At 42.9% G+C, this 23,129-nt stretch overlaps 1 protein-coding gene across 1 annotated transcript in view; it reads left to right on the top strand.

The window, feature by feature from the left end:
* RAD51B (RAD51 paralog B) overlaps positions 1-23,129 on the top strand; it is a 609,003-nt gene that overhangs the window by 428,812 nt on the left and 157,062 nt on the right. Inside the window, exon 8 of the mRNA XM_060004352.1 lies at positions 21,871-21,967. Coding sequence (XP_059860335.1) covers positions 21,871-21,967 — 97 coding nt within the window. The remainder of the gene's footprint in view (positions 1-21,870; positions 21,968-23,129) is intronic.

Raw genomic sequence — 23,129 nt, 5'->3', positions numbered from 1 at the left:
CTCTCTCTCTCTCTCTCTCTCCCTCTCTCTCATTTCTTTTGCAGAACCTGCATCGTGGAAAGTGGTGTGATCTCAGGCTGTAGTACAGGTCCTTGATCAGGGCCCTGGGTTTAGCTGCTTACTTGATTTGAAGCTTCTGGTCGTGCACAGCTGCCGATTGGAACAACTGTTCTAGAACGACTCTCTTTTTCCATTGGTCAACAAGGAAATAAAAGCTAGAAATAAATTTCAAATAGTCCGGAAGACTTTACTAACATTAAGTCTGGTAATAACTTTTCTATCTTAACTTCCATTACAAAGCTACTTCATTTCCCCGACTTTGTGAGATGCCCTGTGATCTAGCCCAATACAGGAGATAATATAGGGTATATACTGCTGTATCCTCAGATACGGCCAAAGAAAAGTGCTTGTGAACTGAAGGGGAAGACAGTTCAACCAGGGACCATTCATAGGGGAGGCCAAGTACCAAAACTGAGTGCCTAGCTTTAGCTCTTTCTTATTAGAAATTCTGGAATAGAAGGATGGCGTTTTAGGATTTTCCTAATAGAGGAATTCTTTTTTTTTTGTATTAAGAGCTTATCTCTGTAACTTCCCACAGACATAGGCTGAACTCCCGGGTGACCCTAGCTCTGTAATAAACTCTTACAGCAGGATGGCCTAGGCCTTGTGTACTCATGGAAAGTGTGATGTAGCTTGTCTTGTTGCTTTTGCTAGAGATATCACATTTAGGTCACGGGGGTTCAGCTAGTCTTTGGTTGCTATGCGGAGCAGTTTTATGGGAATAGTTGTATAATGCTAACATCTGTAGGCTGAGAGCTTGACAGAGACATCGCCCAGATTGCCTGGGGAAGGCCGCTTACTTTGGGAGCTAATTCTTGATAGGTAGAACATTTGGCACCCCTTCTTTCCCCCTTGCCTATGCACAGTCACCAGCCTTACTATTTCCATCTGTAGTCGTGGGTGAGCTGTGTGTGTATTGGCTTGTCACCTTGCAGTATGCATTTTCGGCAAGTTAGGGGGCAAAGCAAAGGCCCTTGGCTTTTGAACTTTTCTGCTTTCTTGGCATTTCCACATGAGATAAGATGGTAAAGGGCTAGAGGGTTTCTCTTTAAAGATTTCTGCTGAGGAGATAGAGAACTGACTGATGTCCACATGCCTGCTGCCCTCAGCGCCTTCAAGTCCATATTTCTGCTTTCCCATGAAGCCTCTCTTGCCCACTCTGTTTAAAATCACAACTGTTGTCCACTTTATACTAGGTCCCCTTTACTCTGGTTTGTCTCCCCCAGAAATGACCACTTTTGGACATGCTATACTCTTTACCACTTACTGAGTTCATTGTCTGCCTCCCATTGCCAGCATATAGACTCCCCAAGGGCAAGGATTTCCCGCTGTTTTATTCACAGTGTATCCTAAGAGCCTAGAACAGTGCCTAGTGTGTAGTTAAGCCCTTGATACATAGTCCTTGTATGAATGAGCTGACATCCCAGTGAAAGGAGAGATGATACAATGTCGTGATGAAGAGCTGGGGCTTTGGAGTCAAATGATCCTGGATTTGAACCCCAGCTTTGCCACTTACCAGTGTTGGTCTTCAGAAAGTGATTTAACCTCTCTGAGCCTCAGTTTTCTCATCTGTAAAGTAAAGATTATGGCACTAACCTTGGAGGTGTGTTGTAAAGATCAGAAGAGATAAAGAGGCAACGTGACATGATGGTTAAGAGGCAAGGCTTTGCATTCCAGTAGATCTGGGGTCTGGGCTTTACCTTCAGGTTTTGGCTCTCCCAGTACCTTGTGCAATTTTTGTAAACTCTCTAAGCTCGCTTTCTTCACATGCCAAATGGATATAATACTCTGGCCTACCTCGTAGGATAGTGATCGGGAGGTAATCCACGTGAAACTCAGTAAAGGATCCATTAACTTGAGCTGTTTGGAGGATGGGGACAATAACGTTTGTCAAGTTAGCCTCACTGCTTGCACAAAGTAACTGCTCAATAAATGGTAGGTTTGAGAAAAAAGCGCTATTGTTAGAAGCTTGGGACTCTCCGAAATTGATGTCGCCGTCTTCCTTGCATTCCCTTTCTCCAGGGGGAGTAAAGCAAATGCCTGTCATCTTTGTGATGTGCTTGTTTCAACTTAAAACTGGAACAGTGAACAGTTTTTATGTGCCATACTCCCTTCTTTGTCCTGTAATCAATTCGGTTTTGATTTCAGGGGTTATTTTTGAATTCTTGGATTGAGTTGCCGCAGGGTCTCTGCTCCACCCACTGATCACTGGGGGGACTTTATGTAACTTGGGTGTTGAGTCAGCTCATTCACAGCTAATGGAATTGGCTCCAGTAGCCGTGGTTTTGGGAGATGGTGATGTCTCCAGGGTTCTGTCAGCTTCTACTTGCTTCTGTGAGAGATGCCTTTTCCCAGCTCTGCTCCTGATTTGTGGTGTGAGTCTCAGCAAGACACTTCACCTCAACCAAACCCTCCAGCTGTACGACCCAGATGGGAATCCATGCTTCATCTTGCCAGGTGACCCCGGCCAAATTATTCAAGTGGAGAATAAGACTCACTGTGTCTTATTCTCCACTGTTGTAAATTAATGAGTACAGGGAAATAAAAATAGAATGTTTTCACACCACAGGGTTTTGCGAGGATTGAATGAGCTATTACATATAAGGGCACTTTGAAAGTACTCAGTAATGTTTATTATTATGTTTCTTTATAAAAAATGTTGAAATATTCTACTACTATTTTAAGTTTCTGAGCATTCCTTTATTTAGAAAGCTCTGGGACGTCAGCTTCTGCCCCTAGTGCCCTGTGGGGTCCCGAAAGATGAAGAATATATTTGCTTGAACAGAGCCACAGGTGTCCACTGCATCTTCCTGGAAGTGGCCAAACACGGGTGCCTCTCCATTGTTTAGTTTAATATGGGGAAATAATAGGGGTTAACTGGGTTGTTATGAAAGAGCTCAAGGTAATGCGGTGAGGACCCTGAAGCTGGCGCAGCTCCTGAAGGGGAGGCTGCTAGCCAGAGTCAGGCTGTCTGGCAAGGTGGGCTTTGCCTGGTTGTCTGGCCTCGGCCCAAGTTTTGACCCAGAGCTTATCACACTCAGGAGGACGTGGCCCTGTTCTCGGTCCCAGAGCTCACAGGGACTGAGTTATAAAAGCAGAATGCCAAATTATTCATTTTATTTTTTATTTTTTTTAATTTTTTTTATTATTTTTTTTATTTTTGCGGTACGCGGGCCTCTCACTGTTGGGGCCCCTCCCGTTGCGGAGCACAGGCTCCGGACGCGCAGGCTCAGCGGCCGTGGCTCACGGGCCCAGCCGCTCCGCGGCATGTGGGATCCTCCCAGATCCGGGCACGAACCCGTGTCCCCTGCATCGGCAGGCGGACTCCCAACCACTGTGCCACCAGGGAAGCCCCAAATTATTCATTTTAAAATGAAAAAGAAAGCTGTTCTATGCATTGGAGAGGCATGCCTGTCTAGCTAGCATGTTTCCCCTTCAAGGCAGGTCAAATGAGAAAACGAATTATTGGAAGGTTACTTGATAAGTACGGAATTGATCATAAAGGGGTTAAGTGATTCAGTTGGTTATGGTATCAGGAACTGTTAGCTTGCTGCCTCCGTCTCCATAGTCCAGCTCTGCCTGTCAGGTGATCTGTGTGCTCCTGGGAGTAGCACGCACTGGGGGCCCTGGCAGCCCTAGCTGGGTTTGGAATCAGTGCTGCCGCCATTTGTTTCTCTGACTATCCTTTTTTTTTTAATTGAAGTATAGTTAATTTACAATGCTGTATTATGTTCAAGTGTACAGCAAAGTGATTCAGTTATACACACACACACACACACACACACACACACACACACACACACATATTCTTTTTCAGATTCTTTTCCATTATAGGTTATTACAAGATACTGAGTATAGTTCCCTGTGCTATTCAGTAGATCCTTGTTTACTTACGTTTTGTATAGTAGTTTGTATCTGCTAATCTCAAACTCCTAATTTCTCTCTCTCCCTCTACCTCCCACGATCCCCTCTGGTAACCGTAAGTTTGTTTTCTATGTCTGTGAGTAGATTTCTGTTTTGTAAATAAGTTCATTTGTATCATTTTTTTTAGATTCCACATGTAAGTGATATCATATGATATTTGCCTTTCTCTGTCTGACTTAACTTCACTTAACATGATAATCTCTACGCCCATCCATGTTGCTGCAAATGGCATTATTTCATTCTTTCTATGGCCAAGTAGTATTTCATTGTATATATGCACCACATCTTCTTTATCCATTCTTCTGTCCATGGACATTTAGGTTGCTTCCATGTCTTGGCTATTGTAAATAGTGCTGCAATGAACATTGGGGTGCAGGTATCTTTTCGAATTAGAGTTTTCTCAGGGTATATGCCCAGGAGTAGGATTGCTGGATCATATGGTAGCTCTATTTTTAGTTTTTAGAGGAACCTCCATACTGTTCTCCATAGTGGCTGCACCAATTTACATTCCCACCAATAGTGCAAGAGGGTTCCCTTTTCTCCACACCCTCTCCAGCATTTATTGTTTGTAGACTTTTTGATGATGGCCATTCTGACTGGTGTGAGGTGATACCTCATTGTGGTTTTGATTTGCATTTCTCTAATGATTAGCGATGTTGAGCATCTTTTCATGTGCCTGTTGGCCATCTGTGTGTCTTCTTTGGTGAAATGACTGTTTAGGTCTTCTGCCTCTCACTATCCTTTATATTAATTTTTGGCTGATTAACTTCCTCCCCATGTCATTCTGATATGTGTTTTAATTTATATTTTGTCTTTCATCAACGTACAACATGCATATAGTTTTATAAATCTAATAATCATATAATCCTTATACTGAAAAACAGCATGTCCCTGCCCCACATCCGCTTCTCCCCTTTGATTCTTACTTTCTGGAAGCAGCCACTTTCAAATCATTGTACCATGACTGTGTTTCCTTCCTTCCTTGTTGATTCTGCTAGTTAGCTCCATATTTCTAAACGATATATTTGAAGTTCTATTTTTGATTTTCCCATTGAAGATGATGTCTGTGGAAATGACCATTGACCACTTATTCACTCTTTCCCTCTTTCCAGTATGGTTATATCTTAGTATTTAGTTAAAACCATATTTAACATTTACATTATTGTGCCAATGTAAGTATTCATGGCGAGCTACTAAAATGTACCATTATCATGTTTCCTTCCCTTTTTTCCTTCCTCGCTCCTTCCCTCCCTGGTATGTATTTTTAATTTTGTCTGTGGAACATATTTCTCCATCCACTCTCCCTCTTTACATTGGTAAGGGCATTGGAAACCGTAACTGCTATGCCTTCAGCACACCTAGCAAAGTGAACAATTCATTAGTATCCTCTACTACCCAGCCCATATTCAAACGTCCCTGATCGTCTCAAAGATGTCCTTTTATAGTTGTTTAGTTTGAGTAAAGATCTAAATGAGGTCCAGAAATTCTATTTGGTTGTTATATTTCCTCACTTATAATCTACAGCACTGCACCCCCCCCACACCCACCGCTTTATTTGTGACATTGATTTCTTGGAGAAATTGGATGTAGAATGCCACACGTTCTAGTGATCGGCTGATGGCTTCGTCATGGTGCTGTTTAACTTGTTCTTCCATATCTCATAAACTAGTGGTTATTAGATTAGGATTTAGATTTTTTTTAGGCAAAAATATTCTATAGGTAGTGCTGTATACTTCCTATTTTATCATCATAAGGCAATAATGTCTGGTTGTACCACCTTTAATGGTGATTAAATAGATCAGTGTATTCAGATGATGGTAGTCTGATCATTCCATTGCCAAGTTCCCTATCAACTTTTGACCTACTGGTTCACCAAATGAACATGCATTGATGATTGTTGCCTAGATCCATTATTTTATGGAGCACATAACCTATCCTTTTGTTGTGTGATTCTGCTTTGAGCCAAGAAGTGCTGATTACGTAGTTTAACCCAGAGGGTCATCTTATTTGCCTTATTTCCAAGTCTAGGTTGGGGTCAGGGGGACTTTTCTGTGACCCTCATGTACTACCAAATAAGTGACTAAATTTACATGAAAGCAATATGCTTATATGTTGTATTGGTTACTGTTTTTATTTGAACCTTAGTTGAGCTTTGCTGTTGGCTTAGAAAACATAAACAGAAAAGTGGAAAATTTTGTCAGTCATATTGAGAAGTAACTGGCAGGAAAAAGATAGTTTTTTTTTTTTAAAGAAGTGGAACAAATCAGAGGACTCTGCTTTGGCTCATAAGGCCTTTTTTCTCCAGGGTAGGAAAACTCTGAAATCTAATGGGGTCTCTTCTGCCTGTGAGGGAATTGGAGGGAAACTACCAGGACAGACTCTGATGACACACAGTCATTTGAGGACTTTTTGGTTATTGTTTTGTTTTAGTTTTTACTCCACTAGTTTGCTGAGAAGTCTTTCATAAAGATTTTTCCTAAACCCCGTTGCATATGAATTAGGGCTTTTCCTTTCCTCTGTAATGGGGCCTGATACCCTTTGATGTGTTTTAGCAGAATTTAGCTTCTAAATACAGTTTGAAACTTAGCTCTACAGTTTGAAACACACACACACACACACACACACACACACACACACACACACGCACATGCCCTTGACTCTCTCGACTGACAAACGGTATTATTTCTTTACTGCAAGAACCTGTCCTGTAGGAACCAAGTTCAGTGGCAGGATGATACTGTGGAGACACCTTGCATCTCCTTCCTGAAAGGCTGGGATGTGCAGACCTCAGAAGCGTCATGACGAGGGGAAGTTTTCTCCAGTGTCTCTTGCCTGAGGGGCCTGTTTCCATTTTTTCAAAGATCTCCTTTTAAAGACAGATGAATTCCTGGTGTAAATGTCTGGTCTGTTATTGTAGAAAGATGCAGATTGGTTACCTTTTGAGTGACTCCTGTATTCCAGAGTTTAAGGCCCTCCTCTGAAATATTCTGCAGATCCAAATTTTTACAATATTGGGGCCTCTTCTGCCATTTGGAATGACCTTTTACATAACTTTCAATGACTAAGTGATGCCCATCTTTCAAGGCCCGGATCAAATGACACTTTCCCTGAGTCCCCCAGTGAGAAGTCATCTCTCCGCATCTTCTAGACTCCTGTAGCTCTCTCTTTTCATCCTTCTCATGACAAAGATTATTTATTTGCTCCCCTTCATTCTAGTTTGTTCACCTACTCATGTTACTTCTCCTTTTTAACAGGCAAATATCAGTCTTATCTTTTTGTTTGGACCATAGTTGGTATTTAAGAAATATTTTATTAATATTTTAAATTTTAATAATTAAATAAATTACTTGAGTAACCTTATTTTGTCAGATATCCAGCTTATATTTCATCTATGCTTCAGAGATCTGTAGGGGAATCTGTCAGTCTGATGTAGAGCCAGATTTTTTATTTCAGAAGAGGGAAGGAAAGAATGTATAGAGGAATTAACATGGAGCTTGGAGATTCAAGACCCACCTGTACCACTTCAGAGCCGTTGCTTTAGAGCCATTGGTAGGTATGTCACTAGGGGCCCTACCTGGTAACTTGAAGATCAGTAGCCAAAGTCACCTAAGACTTATTTAAGATTTAGTTCTTTAGAAAGAGGGAAGAAAGGGCTGTATAGATTTATGAGCAGTGGTAGATGGTACAGGGGTGGGATCTTGGGCTCTCAAAGCCCTGCAAGGTAGTGCAGGCCAGGGCAAGGAGGTCTGGGAGGGGTTCCAGTCTAGCTGTGCTGGGAAGGATGAGTGCACAAAGTCCATGGGGTACCTAGATCAGAGAGAAGATGGTGAGGCCTGCGGTGGGAAGCCCTAATTATATACTTTATTCTTTAACCTCCTTGCAGTCTTGCCCTGAACCTACCTAGTCCCAGATATGGCTTTCTCTTGCTTCCACTGTCCTCTCGGGAACTCCTTGGCTGAATTAATGAATGGGACCACTTCTGATAAACCATAAGCAGCACTTATAATGAGCCTCGCATCAGTAATGGAGGACTACCCTCAGAGAGACCATAGAGGCTCTAACACTATATAGATAGTCGTCTCTGTAGAGAAAAGAAGTGAAGCCAAGATTCCATTGGACTGGGCATCACAACTTCACAAGCAGCTCATACTTGTTTCAGAAAGACACTGAGACCCAGCTTTCTCGTGGTTGTCATTCCTTTGCCATCAGTCTGCCTCTCTTTGCGAGGTGTGCTCCCTATCAGGGTCAAGGAATGTAAAGAGCATGGGATTTGGAGACCTGGGTTTGGGTCCATTTATATGCTGTAAACTATAGGCCACTCACTTTTCCTCTCTGATGTGGAAAGAGATGTAATACCTACCTTATCACTAGATGGTAAGGAGATTCAGATGAGATTTTATAAGGAATTCTTCCCCATTAGCAAGTTATTTCAAAAGCTGCATTTTGCCACGGGTGAGAATCAAAGCCATGTTATGGTCTAATGGCTCTTCTTTTTATTAGTGTAAGCAATTCCCTACACCCCTTGGCACCTTGCTTTCCTCTCCTGTGAAATGGGCAAGAATATTGATACTAGTTGTCTAGAGAAGGGACTTACCTGGAGTAGAAAATGTGCAAGGGAGACATAGGACTGATGAGTTACCATTATGCTGTTTCCAATACTACCGATTTCATCTCTTCCAGCAGGATTTAGAATGCCATAAGAGTTTTCTTGGTGTCATGCTTGAATTTGATGTATCTGGTTGAAAGAGTGGTTTTGGGGTGACACAGGCATAGCTGCTTGCTGTAAGCTAGGCACGTTATTAAATACATTTATCCTTAAAGTGGAAGAATAATGTCACCTCATAGGATTGCAATGAGGACTGAGGAGGTTATGTAAATAGGGCATTGAGTGAGGTATTTGGCACCCGTTGGGGACTCAGCCCTGGACTATATATTGCTCTTCAGTTTTTACCTTCATCAAATAGCATTTATTAAAAATTCCAAATAAGGCATGGTACTAGGTGCTTTGACTTTAAATAATAGGGTGCTAAGGGAAGGTCAGGTTGGGGTGAAAGGGCTGAGGGAGACGGTTTGTATTTGTTTATTTGTTTTATAATAAACAGTAGTTAATATCTCCTCTCCTTCCCCGGTCCTGAGCCTGCTGAGTCACTGTTCCAGCCTCTCGTCCCCATGATCTCTGGCTGTGTCTATGGAATACAGCAAAACCCACAAGAAACCAGCACTAATAAATGGCAGATCATTTTGAGGGATTTTTGTTTGCGTTCCTGAGCTTGCTCTCCTGGCGAGATAGGAAACCTTTAATAAGACTTTTCCTAAATTATGCTGCATGTGAAATGTGGATTTTTTTTTTCCCCCTCTGTTCTCCTAACAAATGACCATTTCATGAGGTTTCTTTTCATTTTTTTTCCATCTTCTTTCCTGCTTCTCAGTACATTCCACAAAGAGCTTATTCCTCTGCTGGTTACTGATTGATGGTTCTACTCTGTGTGCCCTTTAATTTTGCAATAAACCAACAAGGAGTTGAGACCACAAACTTAAAGAGGATTGACTTATTTATTTGAGTGGATTCACTGGAGTGACGGCAGGTTTAGTCATTTCAGTGTGGTCCTGGGGAGGGCAGGAGGAGTCCGTGAGAAGGAACACTGTGTTGTCAATAACCAGACAGAAGAAAGCTTGCTTGGCCTCCCATTCCTGGGCCCCCATTCCCAGCAGTGATCCCTCCCAGGCCGGACGTCTTCCACGAGACTCGCCCACAGCTCCAGGATCCTGAATTCAGTGGGACTCCAGATATATGGAAATGACAGTCACCACCCACAGGTCCTGTGTCCTTCTTTGCAAAAGGATCATGATGCACCTTAAAGGGCTGCAGGAATAGCCACAGACCTGCCGAGGTCACCAGTCCTTGCAGGCCTAGACTCCTGGCTGGATGACTTCAAAGACCCAGAACAAACCTCTGCCCCTACTACCTCTATCCCAGCTGTGTCCTGACCGTAAAACTGGGGCCTCCAGGATGCAGAGGCACTAATACACTTCATGAATTGATTACCAAACATACTAAGAATCAATTTGTTGATTCTCACTTAGTACCACCCTGGCATGGAGTAACCAGTCTGAAAATAGATGCAAACATCATTTCAAGTAGGATAATAACAAACTTCTTTCTTTCTTTCTTTATTTTTGGCTGCATTGGGTCTTCGTTGCTGTGTGCAGGCTTTCTCTAGTTGCAACGAGCGGGGGCTACTCTTTGTTGTGGTGCACAGGCTTCTTATTGTGGTGGCTTCTCTTGTTGCAGAGCACGGGCTCTAGGCACGCGGGCTTCAGTAGTTGTGGCACACGGGCTCAATAGTTGTGGCTCTTGGGCTCTAGAGCACAGGCTCAGTGGTTGTAGTGCACGGGTTTAGTTGCTCCGCGGCATGTGGGATCTTCCCGGACCAGGGCTCGAACCCGTGTCCCCTGCATTGACAGGCGGATCCCCAACTACTGTTACACCAGGGAAGCCCTAACAAACTTCTTGAATGACTCACATGGATCCTCAGTAAACTAAAGATAGCCCTTGCAGGGTATTTAAAAACATAAACTATAATGGAAAATAATCCAGAAAAGAATATGTATGTAACTGAATCACTTTGCTGTACACCAGAAACTAACACAACATTGTCAGTCAACTATACTTCAATTTAAAAAAAAAAATGAAGAAAGTAAAAAAACAAGACATAGATACTGTTATCATTTAGATTTAAGGATTGCTCCATACTCAGTGTTGCTCTCTAAGAGTTGACGTGAAGCTGGAAAGACAAATGCCTGAATGGAATTTGTCCCAGCTGTGAACTCCTAGTCTAGATCCCGAAGTTGTTTGTGGCTCTACCACTTTTAACCAGCTAACTGCCTGTTTTTATTCTGCTCTTATGTGGCAACTTTTCTTCTGAAACTCTTGTCATCTCATTTTAGCAGAAGTGAAAATATTAGCAAAGTGGTTAGTGGCCAAGACAGAAATAGACTTCTGGAATCTGTGTCCTTTCTCTTGCCATACCTGCTAGAGCATGGTTCCTCCCTGGCCTGAAGACTCAATGTTTCCAACTCTACCAGACAGCAATCTAACAGTCAACTGGTTTCTTTTTGCTACTGAAAGTTTGTCTTATTCTTAAATGTTTTGAACAGTTTTCCTTTACATGTGATTTTGCATTAAACAGCACAGAGCTTGGGCAATCTGATGTCAGCAAATGCCTTGCTCTGAAGAAATTAATCAACAAAGATCCACAAGGCTGTGAGTTTTCACGTTGAGAGCCTTTTATGTGGTAGAACCAGTGTAGGCTACAGGGCCAGACAGATCTGGTTTGAATCCGGCTCTTCTACGTGCTATTTGGTCTGAGAAAATTGCTCAACTTCTGTAAACCTCAGTTTCCTCATCTTCAAAACGAAGATAATAATGTTTACTCCACCGAGGTGAGGATGAAATGAGCTAATGTATGTAAAGTGCTTGGTACAGGGTCTGATGCATAGGAAGTGCTCAGTAGATGTTAGTTTCCCCCCCTTCTCCTTTCCCTCCTTTAGAAGCACATAAAATCTCATAACATTTACACTGTAGGTAGAAAGATAAGAACAACACAGATGACATAACTAGAGAAAAATTCTCGTACTGAATTACTTGGTACTGATTCTAGAGTGGGGATATCCAGAACTGAGAAGTCAGTGGCAGCCAGTGTAGTTAGGAAAGATTTCATGGAAGAGGGAAGATTTGAACTGGCCCCGGAAAGGTGGAAACTTAAAGAAGAGTAAAGGAGGATATTTCAGACTGGGGCACTTAGCCCGAGTGAGCAAACCACGAGAAATACAGAGATAGAATGTAGAGGTCTCCAGCCTCAATTTTTTCACTGGGAAAACTGAAGTGGATAGAATAAAGAGCTAATATTTGTTAGGCACCTGTTAGGTATTAGGCACTGTCTTAAGTGCTTTATATGTCAACTCATTTATCCCCACAATAGGTATGATTGTTGTCCCAATTACAGAGTTGAAGAAAGGCAGAGAGAGATTAAGTATCCTACCTGAAACTCTCCAGCCAGTAGGTGGGAGAACTGAGATAGAAACCCAGGAGGTTTGACTGCAGAGCCCACCCTTCTAACACACAACAGCTGCCTCAGCTATTTTTCAGCTTCCCTCACTAGGTAGTTAGGGTCAGCTAAGACCATTCTGTGAACAAACTCTGAAAAATTTAAAATATCATACTCGTGGAAAATGGCATGATCGTTCTTGGTAATGACGTCATGTGAGAGGTGAACATGATCATAGGTGAACAACTGAAAGTGAGGAAGGAAGGAATTCAGGATGGAACTCACGTGATATTGGTCAAGTTTAGCAGCGCATGCGCCTCACCATCCTCTGTAGCAACTCAGAGGTCTGACACCACCTCACATTTGCTCTTGGGTCGGTGCTCCAGGTGGCCAGTCCCAAGCCACCAGAGTGGGTGTTGGAGACTGCAGACCTCTTTGTCATCTGGCACTGAGTGTGACCTGCCCTTGGCCAGGGTATCTGTTTTATGGGCCTATAGCTTGTGATCGGTAGTTGGCTTGTTAGTGGCCATGATGGGAGATCTCCACTCCAAGGGCATTGCCATGGAAGGAAGTCTGTTCCTACTCACCATGTAAATATTTAGCCATTTTAATGTATTTGTTCTGGGCCTATTCTTCTTGTGTCTCTCCTATGTTGACTCTGTTTAATCGAAGTTGATTATTGTTTGCCTTTATTGATATCATGTATTTAAGTATAGACATAGACAACATTGCTTCAGCTCCCAACCTCCCCCCACCTTTTGTTTTTAAATAACACCTTACACAGTATCCCTTCCTTGAGGACGTCAAATAAATAGTTTTGTTCAAGAGCATATCTGATGAGGCTGCTGCCTTGGAAATTTGTTCCTAGGCAGACCTTTTGACCTCCTTTTGAACAGATAGTGAGTGACCTTTGCTCCCATTTTATGCCACAGATTCACTCTGGAGACAGAGTTGAATGCACACGTCCAGTTACTGAGTTTGGAGAGCCCTTGGTTAGGCTGCCATTTGCCTCCGTGAAATAGAGAAACAAGGAGTCAGACCACTGTTGGCATATCCTCCTTTGGAGGTTCCTCAGAGGCCCCTCTGGGCTTCAGCTCCTCCCTCCTATAAGCCACTAACAGTGTGGTGGGGCTGGAGAATAGCCAGGTCAGTGTTTATCAGGCTGGACTCCCCCAAGAACCGTATTTTCAGATTCCCAGGGAGCAAGTGACTCAACAGAAGTGTTTTCTTGGTCTCAAATGAGTCTAAGGAGGGGAAATCGGTTAATAGCAGCCGTCTGTGATGGACAGATCACAAAGCTGTGTCTTTCTAATCCTCTTTGCAAATCAAAGGGAGGGGAATCCCCAGAGACCAGGCGTACACGTGAATAGAAAGCACCCCCAAGTAACAAAAACACCTAAAAAGGTCAGCAGAAACTCAGGGGGTTGTTGGAAATTCACCTCCCCTGCCTTTTTGTGGGGCTCGGTGGGCAGTAAGGGTGCGGGCAAAGACAACCAAACAAACTCCACACAAAAGGCACTCGGCCACGGGAAAGGCTACAGGGCAATGAAGGCTGGTAGGAAGGTTTCTTCCATGTCCGTGAACCTCAGGGTCATCTGACAAGCGGCCTTGTTCTTTTCCAAGCCCTGGCTGACCGGAGACTTTTTTGTTCCCATGCTAACTGCAGAACTGCCCCCAGTTGGAGTATGCACCATTTGAAGCCACTGTGAGTGCACTGTCGCCGTTCACCAGTGGTGCGTGTTGTTTCCTGCAGCGGGCCTCACATCACTGACAGGATGCCGCCGAGGTTGGGTTGAAGGTGGAAACAGCACACCAACCTGCTGTTTGTGGCCCCGTTACAACTGTCGCCCCATCTGAGGCCCGGAACCAACACGTGTTAACCTCAGCCCCATTGGGGCCAGTGGAACAGCGAGCCGACAGTGGAAGCCGAGCGCTTCACGCCTACATCTCCGGCACAGTAGCTGCCGGCCCAGGGTTTCCACTACATCCTCTTGCATGCGTACCCCAGGAGAAGCAGGCCAAGGAGAAAGCCACCCTGTTGTGCCGCGCTGTTCTCTTGTGTGTTTCTTTTGGCCAAAATGGCAGACACAGTTCTGCCTCAGTGCATTGTCTCTAAACAGTGGTCGAGGCAATGGCTACAATGAGGTGAAAGCAGTATTATCATCCATCCCTTTGTGATTGAGTGAGCGTGTGTTTGTGCAAAGCCGAGGAGATTCTTTTCTCTTCCTCCATCTATGTTGCCTCATACTGGGCCAATATCTGCTTTAAGGACTCTCCTACTAGCTTTACCTGTGAATTTCACAATGAAATCTACAACAGAGGTTTTCTTCTTCAGGTCTGTTATAAGAGGTGTGGATTTTATCAAGATTGAAAGTATCCTCACCATAAACACAAAATTATTTAAAGTTATCTCCCTTATTCTTTTTTTCCCCTCCTATCTTCCTCAGGCACTGCCAATTGGTTCTATGTAAGATGGATTTCCTAAGGTTGGACATGATGAGAATCAATGATAGTGGTGGAATTTTAAGGACAACACTAATGCTAATGTGGTTTGAAACATTTTTCATAGTGGGCTGCTACCTTTATGGTCATAATACACTCATTTTCTTCATGTCTTTTATGGATTCACTTTTAGGTACAGAGAGGTTAGGAGCCTTTCCCAAAATTGCACAGCAGTTTAGTGACAGAGCCAGAAATAAAAGGCAGGCTTCCTAACTTCCACAATAATCTTTTCTTCAAGCCAAATTGAAGTTTGGTCCTTTTACCACAAATATTTCGAAATGAAAATCCCCCGTAGCCTTTCAGATTTTCCCAGAAAACAGTTGTCACGCAGACCTTCAAGATGGAAATAGCAGGCTGGAATACTAAACCCCTATCAGTTCTTTATTCTAGAGCTGACAGTTGATATTCTCTGGGCTGAAGCTAAAGAAAAACGATTTCTTTTTTTCATAATGGAATGATTTGTAATTTTCCAGAGCTTGGCAAAACTAAGCCAGTGAAGAGTAAAACCAGATTTGTGATACTCACACTCTAAAATATTTGGTCTGACTTTTCCTCAAATATTGGATATTTCCTTTCAAAGCTAGAAGTGACCGGAAGGGAGGAGGTGGGGGATAGTCAGGGGAGAGGTGTGAGTCTGCGAGTATGGCTGTCTACACCTGCTTTTGGGGGGAGTTACCCTGTTCCCACACTGCACCCAGAGCACCCCTCTCGCCCTTCTTGGCCTTCTACCTCTGCCTCTCGCCCTCTCCTGTTTTCTTCTCCCCAACCCCCATTTCCCTCTGACGCCCGGCTCCTATTCAGCAGATAGGCTGGGGCAGACACCGTCATGGTTGGGAAGCATGAGGAGAGGATGGTGAAAACCACTCCAGGGCCTTTCTCTCAAGCCTTGGTGATGAAAGGACTCAATGAACCTTACCAATTTCTCACAGGAAAATTCCGGCCTCTGTCTCCTTAAGAGCAAGGCATTCAGTAACCCTTAACCGAGCCAGGATTAAAACTCAGAATTTCTGACTTATTCAAGGCCTGTGTTTAGATAGAAAGGCTCCATCACTGTCATACCTGGCAATTAGGATCATTTTAGATACCAAAAGTAACATTTTAAAAAAGCGTACCTTAAGCAGATAGGTCATTTTTTTATACTGAAATAATATTGGTCTAAAAATAAGATCTTATGGAAAAATCCGAACATTTTTTGCCTTCAAAACCTATGAAAAGCAGAGCCCTGTCATATATATATATATATATATATATATATATATATATAGTATTTGGAGAAAGGTTTGGTTACAGTCACTTTATTTTTTTTCATTGAAGTGTAGTTGATTTACAATATTGTGTTAGTTTCAGGTGTACAGCAAAGCGATTCGGTTATACATCTATATATGTGTATACATGTATATTCTTTTACAAAAAGTTCTGTTCCATTACAGTTCAGAGCCCTGTCCATCTGAGAGTGCTAGATTTGACAGCAGGTAGGCAGTTTGGGGGCAGAGGCAGCCCTGAGGTCTCTCTCTGTCACTCAACTGATGCCCTTTCTCTGGCTGGCCAGGTTATCCAGTGGGCTGCCTGTTTCCTTGGGAGCTGTGAGTATAAGGATAATCACCGCACCTAGCCCTTCAGGCTTAAAGTGGTCTTGAGACTGCTCTGATTCTCTGTGTTAGGCTGTAGCAGGTTTCTAGCAGGGAATGGGCGGGAGGGAGGAGAAAGCAGATGTCCTTCTGGGCATAAAAATGCCTCCGAGATGCCTGAGGTTGCCTCGTGATTCCTCTAGCCCAGGAATCCTTAAACTCTGTCGCACCAAGGACATGAAGAGCTTCAGTTTTCAAGCCTCCTGTGGGTTTCGGAAGTGACCAGCCACATGCATCTGAAGCCACCGAAAGCCACTAAAAAGACCGGCAGAATTGGGCTAGGATTGCCTCAAATGCTTGACACTTCCGTAGAAGCTGGAGCTACTTGGTTTGTGGTTATTTATTAACGTCAGAGTATGAAAGGACTCTTGTCACAAGATTGGGCTTGTTACAATGTAGCATTTTCATAATCTTTTAATGTATTTCTAGATGTTAGATCCCTTTGTTCGTTACTTATATTAGATTGAATTCTGGAGACCAGGGCATCAAGGCCTGGACCTGCCTGTGGCTCTGGACTGAGAGTTCCTGGCTCTCCTCTCCTCTGCCCAGTGCTGTCTTAGGAAGGAGAGTGGGCAGGGAGGCCTGTAGACCCCCTTTCTTATCTAGACTGTTAATCTCAGGCAGATGACTCTAGTTCACTCTCTGGAAGGCAGGGATTATAAAAAAATTTACCTCTCACCTGCCCCCACAGAAAGCTGAATGAGGGCATGTGCTATATTCTTAGGTCCTTAAAAGAATCTGACTTATAAATATTGAGTTATTGTTTTGTTGACCATGAATCTCTCTTCTGCTGACCGAACAGGGCCAGATATCCCATTCCAACTTATTCTATTCCTGATTGACCACAAACTCCCTCTTTGTCACCTCCCAAGGGTCAAATAAAAGGAGGCTGTTTATCAAAAGCTGGACCTTTAGGCCTGACAGTTCCCTACTTTGATTTCTCCAGGGCTGTCCCACTTTCTCTTCTCTCCACCATTTTCCACTGGGCTGGAATATACTAAGTGGCTGCTCGTGGAGCTCCCAACAGAGATTCGTCTTTAATACTTCAGTGTAGGGTAGATCAGACTAGACACATACAGAGGCCCCTTAAGGCAGGATTTATCTTGGACCAGGGGCAGGAGACATGCATGGGGTGTGGGTATAGCCTAAATTAGTCTGGTCCTAGTGTAGCTGAAGAAAGATGTGCCAACTGAAGGCAGGTGGTCCACAGTGGACACAGAGATTAGTGGGGAGTCAGACTCAATTGGTTAGTGGACTCCAGCTCACCAGTCCCCTGACCCTGGAGGCTGATGGTTCTTCTGACCAGTGTATTCTGCTCCTTCCCCCTTAACCTCTAGCTATTTGCTTTCGGAAGCTACCTTTTTGATACTTAGTGGAAAAGAGTCATATGTTTTTGTTTGTTTGTGTGTTGGCTAGGTTTTCATCCCCAGGAACTTCTGCCTTCTGACCAAAATGACATTCATTCCCAACCTTCTGCCTTACTAGTTCTTCTGGTCTTTAACTGCTTCCTGTTTTTCCATCTCCTCTCTAGCTTATAAGAGAAGCCCTGCTCTCTCTGAAGGTGGGCCTATTAGGTTATTTATGAATCTGTACTCTGAAGTTTATTCTTCTTTGAGAGCTTCATTGTTCCCTTGAACTGAGCTTAGGTGTTGAACTACAGTGCACAGAAGGGTCGAGTAGGATGCATTTAGGGAAGTTGAATGATGCAAGGGAAACTTAGAACCCAGGGGCAAACTTAGGATCCCCCCCCCCATTTTGCCTTGGGAGGGGAGCACTAAAAATGAGACTCAAGGTATATGTGACATGATATGAGGAGTCATTTCCTATTCATGTGTACCTGAAGCATCCTACAACCTGCCGGCTTTGCAAGGAAGCCCTGGGAGTGAGCGGTCTCTCCATATACAGAGTTGCATGGAGTTAACAGTTACTTTATACAGTGTAGAGGGCTGCCTGTTTCCCCTCAGTAGGTAGATGGTCTTCTGTTGCCTGAAGAGTAAACTAAGCTGAATTCCATTTCCTCCTGGCTTCAGATGTAAAGATGTAATCACTACCATCAAAAAAACAAAAGCAAAATTTCCCCTTAGTCCAAGAATCTCACTCTAGCCTTTGGATTTGAAATTGATGGTAGTAGCAGGAAGGGGGGTGGAGTGTGTTGTATGTTTTTAATAAGTCATACTTCTAGAGAAATGGCAAAAATAGCATGCACTTTCAATTAAATTTTTATGCTTTTTGAACATATCACCGGCAAATATTTGTTCTTTGTCATCAGCGTACTATATGTTGTACAAAAGGGAAGCTGGCATGGGTTTTCTTTCTCAACAAGCAAGGTGTAAAATCAGCAAAGACAGTGATGGAGGTTAACATTTAAGCATTTCCCATTGGCCAGGCACTATGCTCAGGACTTTATATGCATTATCCAGTTTACTCCTCAAAACCCTGTGAGTTAAGAAGTATACCCAGAGAGTTGTGAAACTTGCTCCACATCACATAGTTAGTAAGTGGTGGAACCCAGGATCTGAACTCACGTTTGTTTGACTCCAAAGCCCTCAGCCTAATCATTGTGCACGCTGCTCCCACACAAATTTAGTACCAAGTGTCAGAAGCCTTCATCTTTCCAGTGGAGCAGAGCAGCCTGAAAGACCCTCTGAAGTGTCAGTCAGAACTCATTTTTGGAAAGCAGATAGTGTTAAGACTCTGTTTATAATATGTAATAGTATTTGATAAGTTATTTTAGGAGTGTAGTTTTCATGTCTCCAGATTGCCTCAGAGGACAACACATCTATAGGCTTCTGCCCAGGTCATGATTATTTGTAATCAGTGCTATTTGGAAATATTTCCATTTTATCATTCTGCCGATCACAGATTTAGAAAATCACAATTCAGCAAGAGCAACCCCCTGAGTTTGGTTGCTGTGTATCTCTTCAGCAATTTGGCTTTCAGACTCATAATAAAAAGGGAGTGGATTATTAGCGAAACCACTTAGGAGCTTGTTCTTTTGCCATTGGAGAGTACAAATGGCTTCTTCGGCATCTACTCTTGCATTGGAAGTGGCACTGGGGGTGGGTATCTTTGGAGGCACATCTGTAGTTTGGTTTTAGGCTCAGCAGGGTATCATCTTGTTAGCTATGGACAATAAAGCCATCATCTCAGTATAAGTTTCCATTGTAGGACCAGGGAAATAATAATAAAATGGAGAAAAAGTGGTCTGAATATCTTAGTAAATGTCTTGTCTTTTAACTTGCAAGTTTCTAGAGAAGACACACAGAGGCTTCACCTCTTTCTTTTCCCCTGTGTACATGTTGACATGCTTTGCATGGTTGGTATTCAATAATTATTTTTCTCATTACTGTTACTATATCACTAGTGTTCTAGTCATTTTCACCAAACCGCCTTTTAGAAGAATTCCCCCCAAAATAGAGCTTACATGTCTAGATCTCCTGAAGCTTCACTTTTTTTTTTTTTTTTTTTAACTGCGACAGATACATTATTTTCTTCACTGGTAGAAAAATCACATGGTATTCTCAAAACAATGCCGGTTTCTTACTGGTCTTGCTTTAAATAATTACTATCGTTTTCTTACTGAGATTTTTACACAAATTCTTTGAAACTAAGTTAAGCTTAGGAAGGACTGAGACTGGTAGAAATGATCAGGTGCTGAAGTATATATCCTGATGTAGAAAATTGTGATTTCATGTTCTGTTGTTAGATCCAATGATCTGAAGCATGTGGCATGTACTTTATTAGTAATTTATTAACCTATATAACATTCTTCTTAAGGAAATAATAGCAACAACAATGGCTTACATTTACTGGATATTTATCACGTGCCAGACACTATATTAAATACCTTACATTGATTATCTCATTCAATTCTCGTAATGGTTCTATATGATAGGTGTTATTTTACCTATGAATAGATGAAGCTCAAAGATTCAAGTAACTTTCCCAAGGTTCACAGTGTCACAGTCAGAATTTGAGCCCAGTTTTATTGAACACCAAAGCCCGTACCCTATATAATAAAGAGGAAAATGAACATAATTGCTTATTCTTGCTCCTGAATATGAGTATTTATTTCTTAAAAGAGCAGGCTTTTATTTGGCCATTTCCAGCCATCTTAATTGAAAGACTTATCATATGTGATTCTTACCAGTCCAGATGAAAATGAGTAATACAAAAGCATAGGAAGGATGAGATTAGCAAATACTCAGTGGAATACTGCAATATCCGGTCATCGCTGCAGAGTAGCTGGGGATTCACACGAGCCTGGGTGACACACAAAGACCTTGGACAGGCTGTCTTTGTTAATAGAGTACTTCACTTCTTTTCCTGACCCTGCCATCGTGCTCCCCTCTCAGCCCCCAATTAAGCTGCCATTGGCATAGGATTTATAACGTGTCATTGGTCCATTCAAGAGACAGCGACAGAGGTGTGGCTGAAAAGCTGGACAATAAAGAATGGAGACAATTTCCATTTCTGCTCCAATCAGGGTGGCAGCAAAACCATAGCTGACCCTTGGAACAGACCACGACGATTTGGCTAGTTGCATATTCCAGGTACCAAATGCCTAGTTTTTCAGAAGTTACGTTTCCTCTGAGGGACCAAGATGGTTCACCAAGATGCCCACGATGGGAACACCTCAAATCTTGAGAAATGATTGTAACATTAGTCTTGCTGCAGTTTTCCAGGAGAGAATCTGTGTTTTGTTCTTCCTTTAGGTTTCTAAACAATAGAGCAAATTTTATAAATGAGGATTTTTTTTTTTTTTTTTTTTTTTTTGTGGTACGCGGGCCTTTCACTGTTGTGGCCTCTCCCATTGCGGAGCACAGGCTCCGGACGCACAGGCGCAGCGGCCATGGCTCACGGGCCCAGCTGCTCCGTGGCACATGGGATCTTCCCGGACCGGGGCACGAACCCGTGTCCCCTGCATCGGCAGGCGGACTCTCAGCCACTGCGCCACCAGGGAAGCCCTAAATGAGGATTTTTTAAGGAAAAGAATAATTTCTTGATGGAGCCACATGTAAAAATATTGTGTGGAAATAAATCATGTGGATTAGGTAACTTTAGAGTCCTTTCTAGGAATTTTAAATGTTATGAACTTTACTTTGTATAGGTCGGATTCTATTAATTTGTGTTTTAAATACATAGTGAGACTTTGGAATTCTTTTGTTAGAATTCAACTTACTGAAAAGAAGAAGAGTGCTATTCCTTTAGAGATGAATTTTATTCTAATTTCACAAATTTGGAAATAAAATTCTGACTTTCCAGTTAACAAGGGAAGAAGCCCCAGGCACCCAGATGTTAAATTATTGCTTTTCTTCAGCGCTAGTCGTATTGTATGTTGTGAATATAATTTAAAAATGATAAAGTGTGCACGTATTCATCTTAATTCTCTGGTTGGCCTTCTATTATTCAGGTAATATGGCGACACTTCTCTGTCCCAATTTACTCAGCATTTAGAAAGAATTGATTAGTGGTTTAAGCTCTGAAAAAAGTCAGTCTGTTTCCTCGGTCTTCTGTGATTTGAATGACCTGGAGGCGTTGCCAGATAGTTCTGGCCTAAAGATAAAACTGATGCAAGTCAGAGCTGGGGTTTTCCTACCTGCGTACTTATCAGTCTTCCCCTAAACTACAGCCTTTTGATAGCTCTAATAATTAATTTGGTCTTCTCTCTTCTCCCTTCCCTCCGCCTTCTCCTTGTCTGTTCACAGGTTATCTTGACGAATCAAATTACAACCCATCTGAGTGGAGCCCTAGCTTCTCAGGCAGACCTGGTGTCTCCAGCTGATGATTTGTCCCTGTCTGAAGGTAAGGGATCTGTCTTAGAGGGGCTGAAACTTGACACTGACATACGGCTCCGCCACTGCCTCTCTGCCTTCTGCTGAGAACTGAGACACACAGCTAACAGGCCCTGGCCAGTGAACCCAGCCGGAGCCTGGCGATATAGGCTTGGCCACCTTTCCTGGCATCTGATCCCTTATATTTGGAGAGTGTGTTGCTCTGTCTCTGTAAGTGAGCTTCCTTTTTCACCTGAGTGAATCATCTTCGCAGGCATCTGTCACCTCCACCTAAGGCTCGTCACTCCTCTGTAGGTTCTTTTGGGTCCTCAGTATGAGGGCTGGTGAACTGCTAAATGACTTTGTTTTTGAGACTGATGCTCAAATGTTGGCTCTACCCATGGTCGTACAGCAGTTTAACCTTTTGTTTGTGCTGGGTACTTTTGGACTGGCTAAAAGTGTACACCAGTATCATGTACTGGAGACGTGGCGTTCCCAATCAGCTTTACAGAAGGATTAAGAAAAACTAGCCACGTTGGTAAATCTGCAAAATTTTCTCCACCCTCCCATGGCAGCAAAGGTCAGACTGGCTCTGGTTTATGTAGCTATAGGGGAATTACACCACTGAGCCAGTGGGTGGTTTCTAGTTTTACTGAAAGTTCTTACTTGACATTTCTGAGTTCTGCTGGTTGTAGTCTGATTGCTTTCTCGGCAGTATGCTGTGGGCCTGGGTGGATGAGCATGGCTGTTCCAGGCCCTCTGCACTTTCCATTTTCTGAGAATTATTCATGATGGAATATATGGGACCTCTAGGGCTAGCAAGGCTCCTAACTGCCCAGGTGGTTTTCCATGGATTGGCCTTGGGTTATGGTCTCAAAAATTGCAAGGACCACATCCCTGCTTCTCAGCAGTGTTTTTCAGAGCGAAACGAATTACTTATTTATAACAACTGTAGAGCGCTCTGTGTACCGTATTTCCACACTCAGTGATGCATTGTCATTCCCGCTAAAAAGCTGAATCATCAGTTTTTGTTCCCTCCATACACTTCTTTCATCTTCAAGTCTACTTGGTTGTCCTTTCCAAATATATCTGTGCCCTCTTTTTTGTGAGTTGTATTGTGATCAGCTGCCTTATTAAAAACTCACACTTGGATTATGTTAATAAATTCCAAAATGGCCTTCCCAACTCCAGCC

Source organism: Delphinus delphis, chromosome 2 (assembly GCF_949987515.2).
Source record: "Delphinus delphis chromosome 2, mDelDel1.2, whole genome shotgun sequence".
In the NCBI taxonomy this organism is placed as follows: Eukaryota; Metazoa; Chordata; class Mammalia; order Artiodactyla; family Delphinidae; genus Delphinus; species Delphinus delphis.
This window is presented reverse-complemented; position numbering and strand designations above follow the sequence as displayed.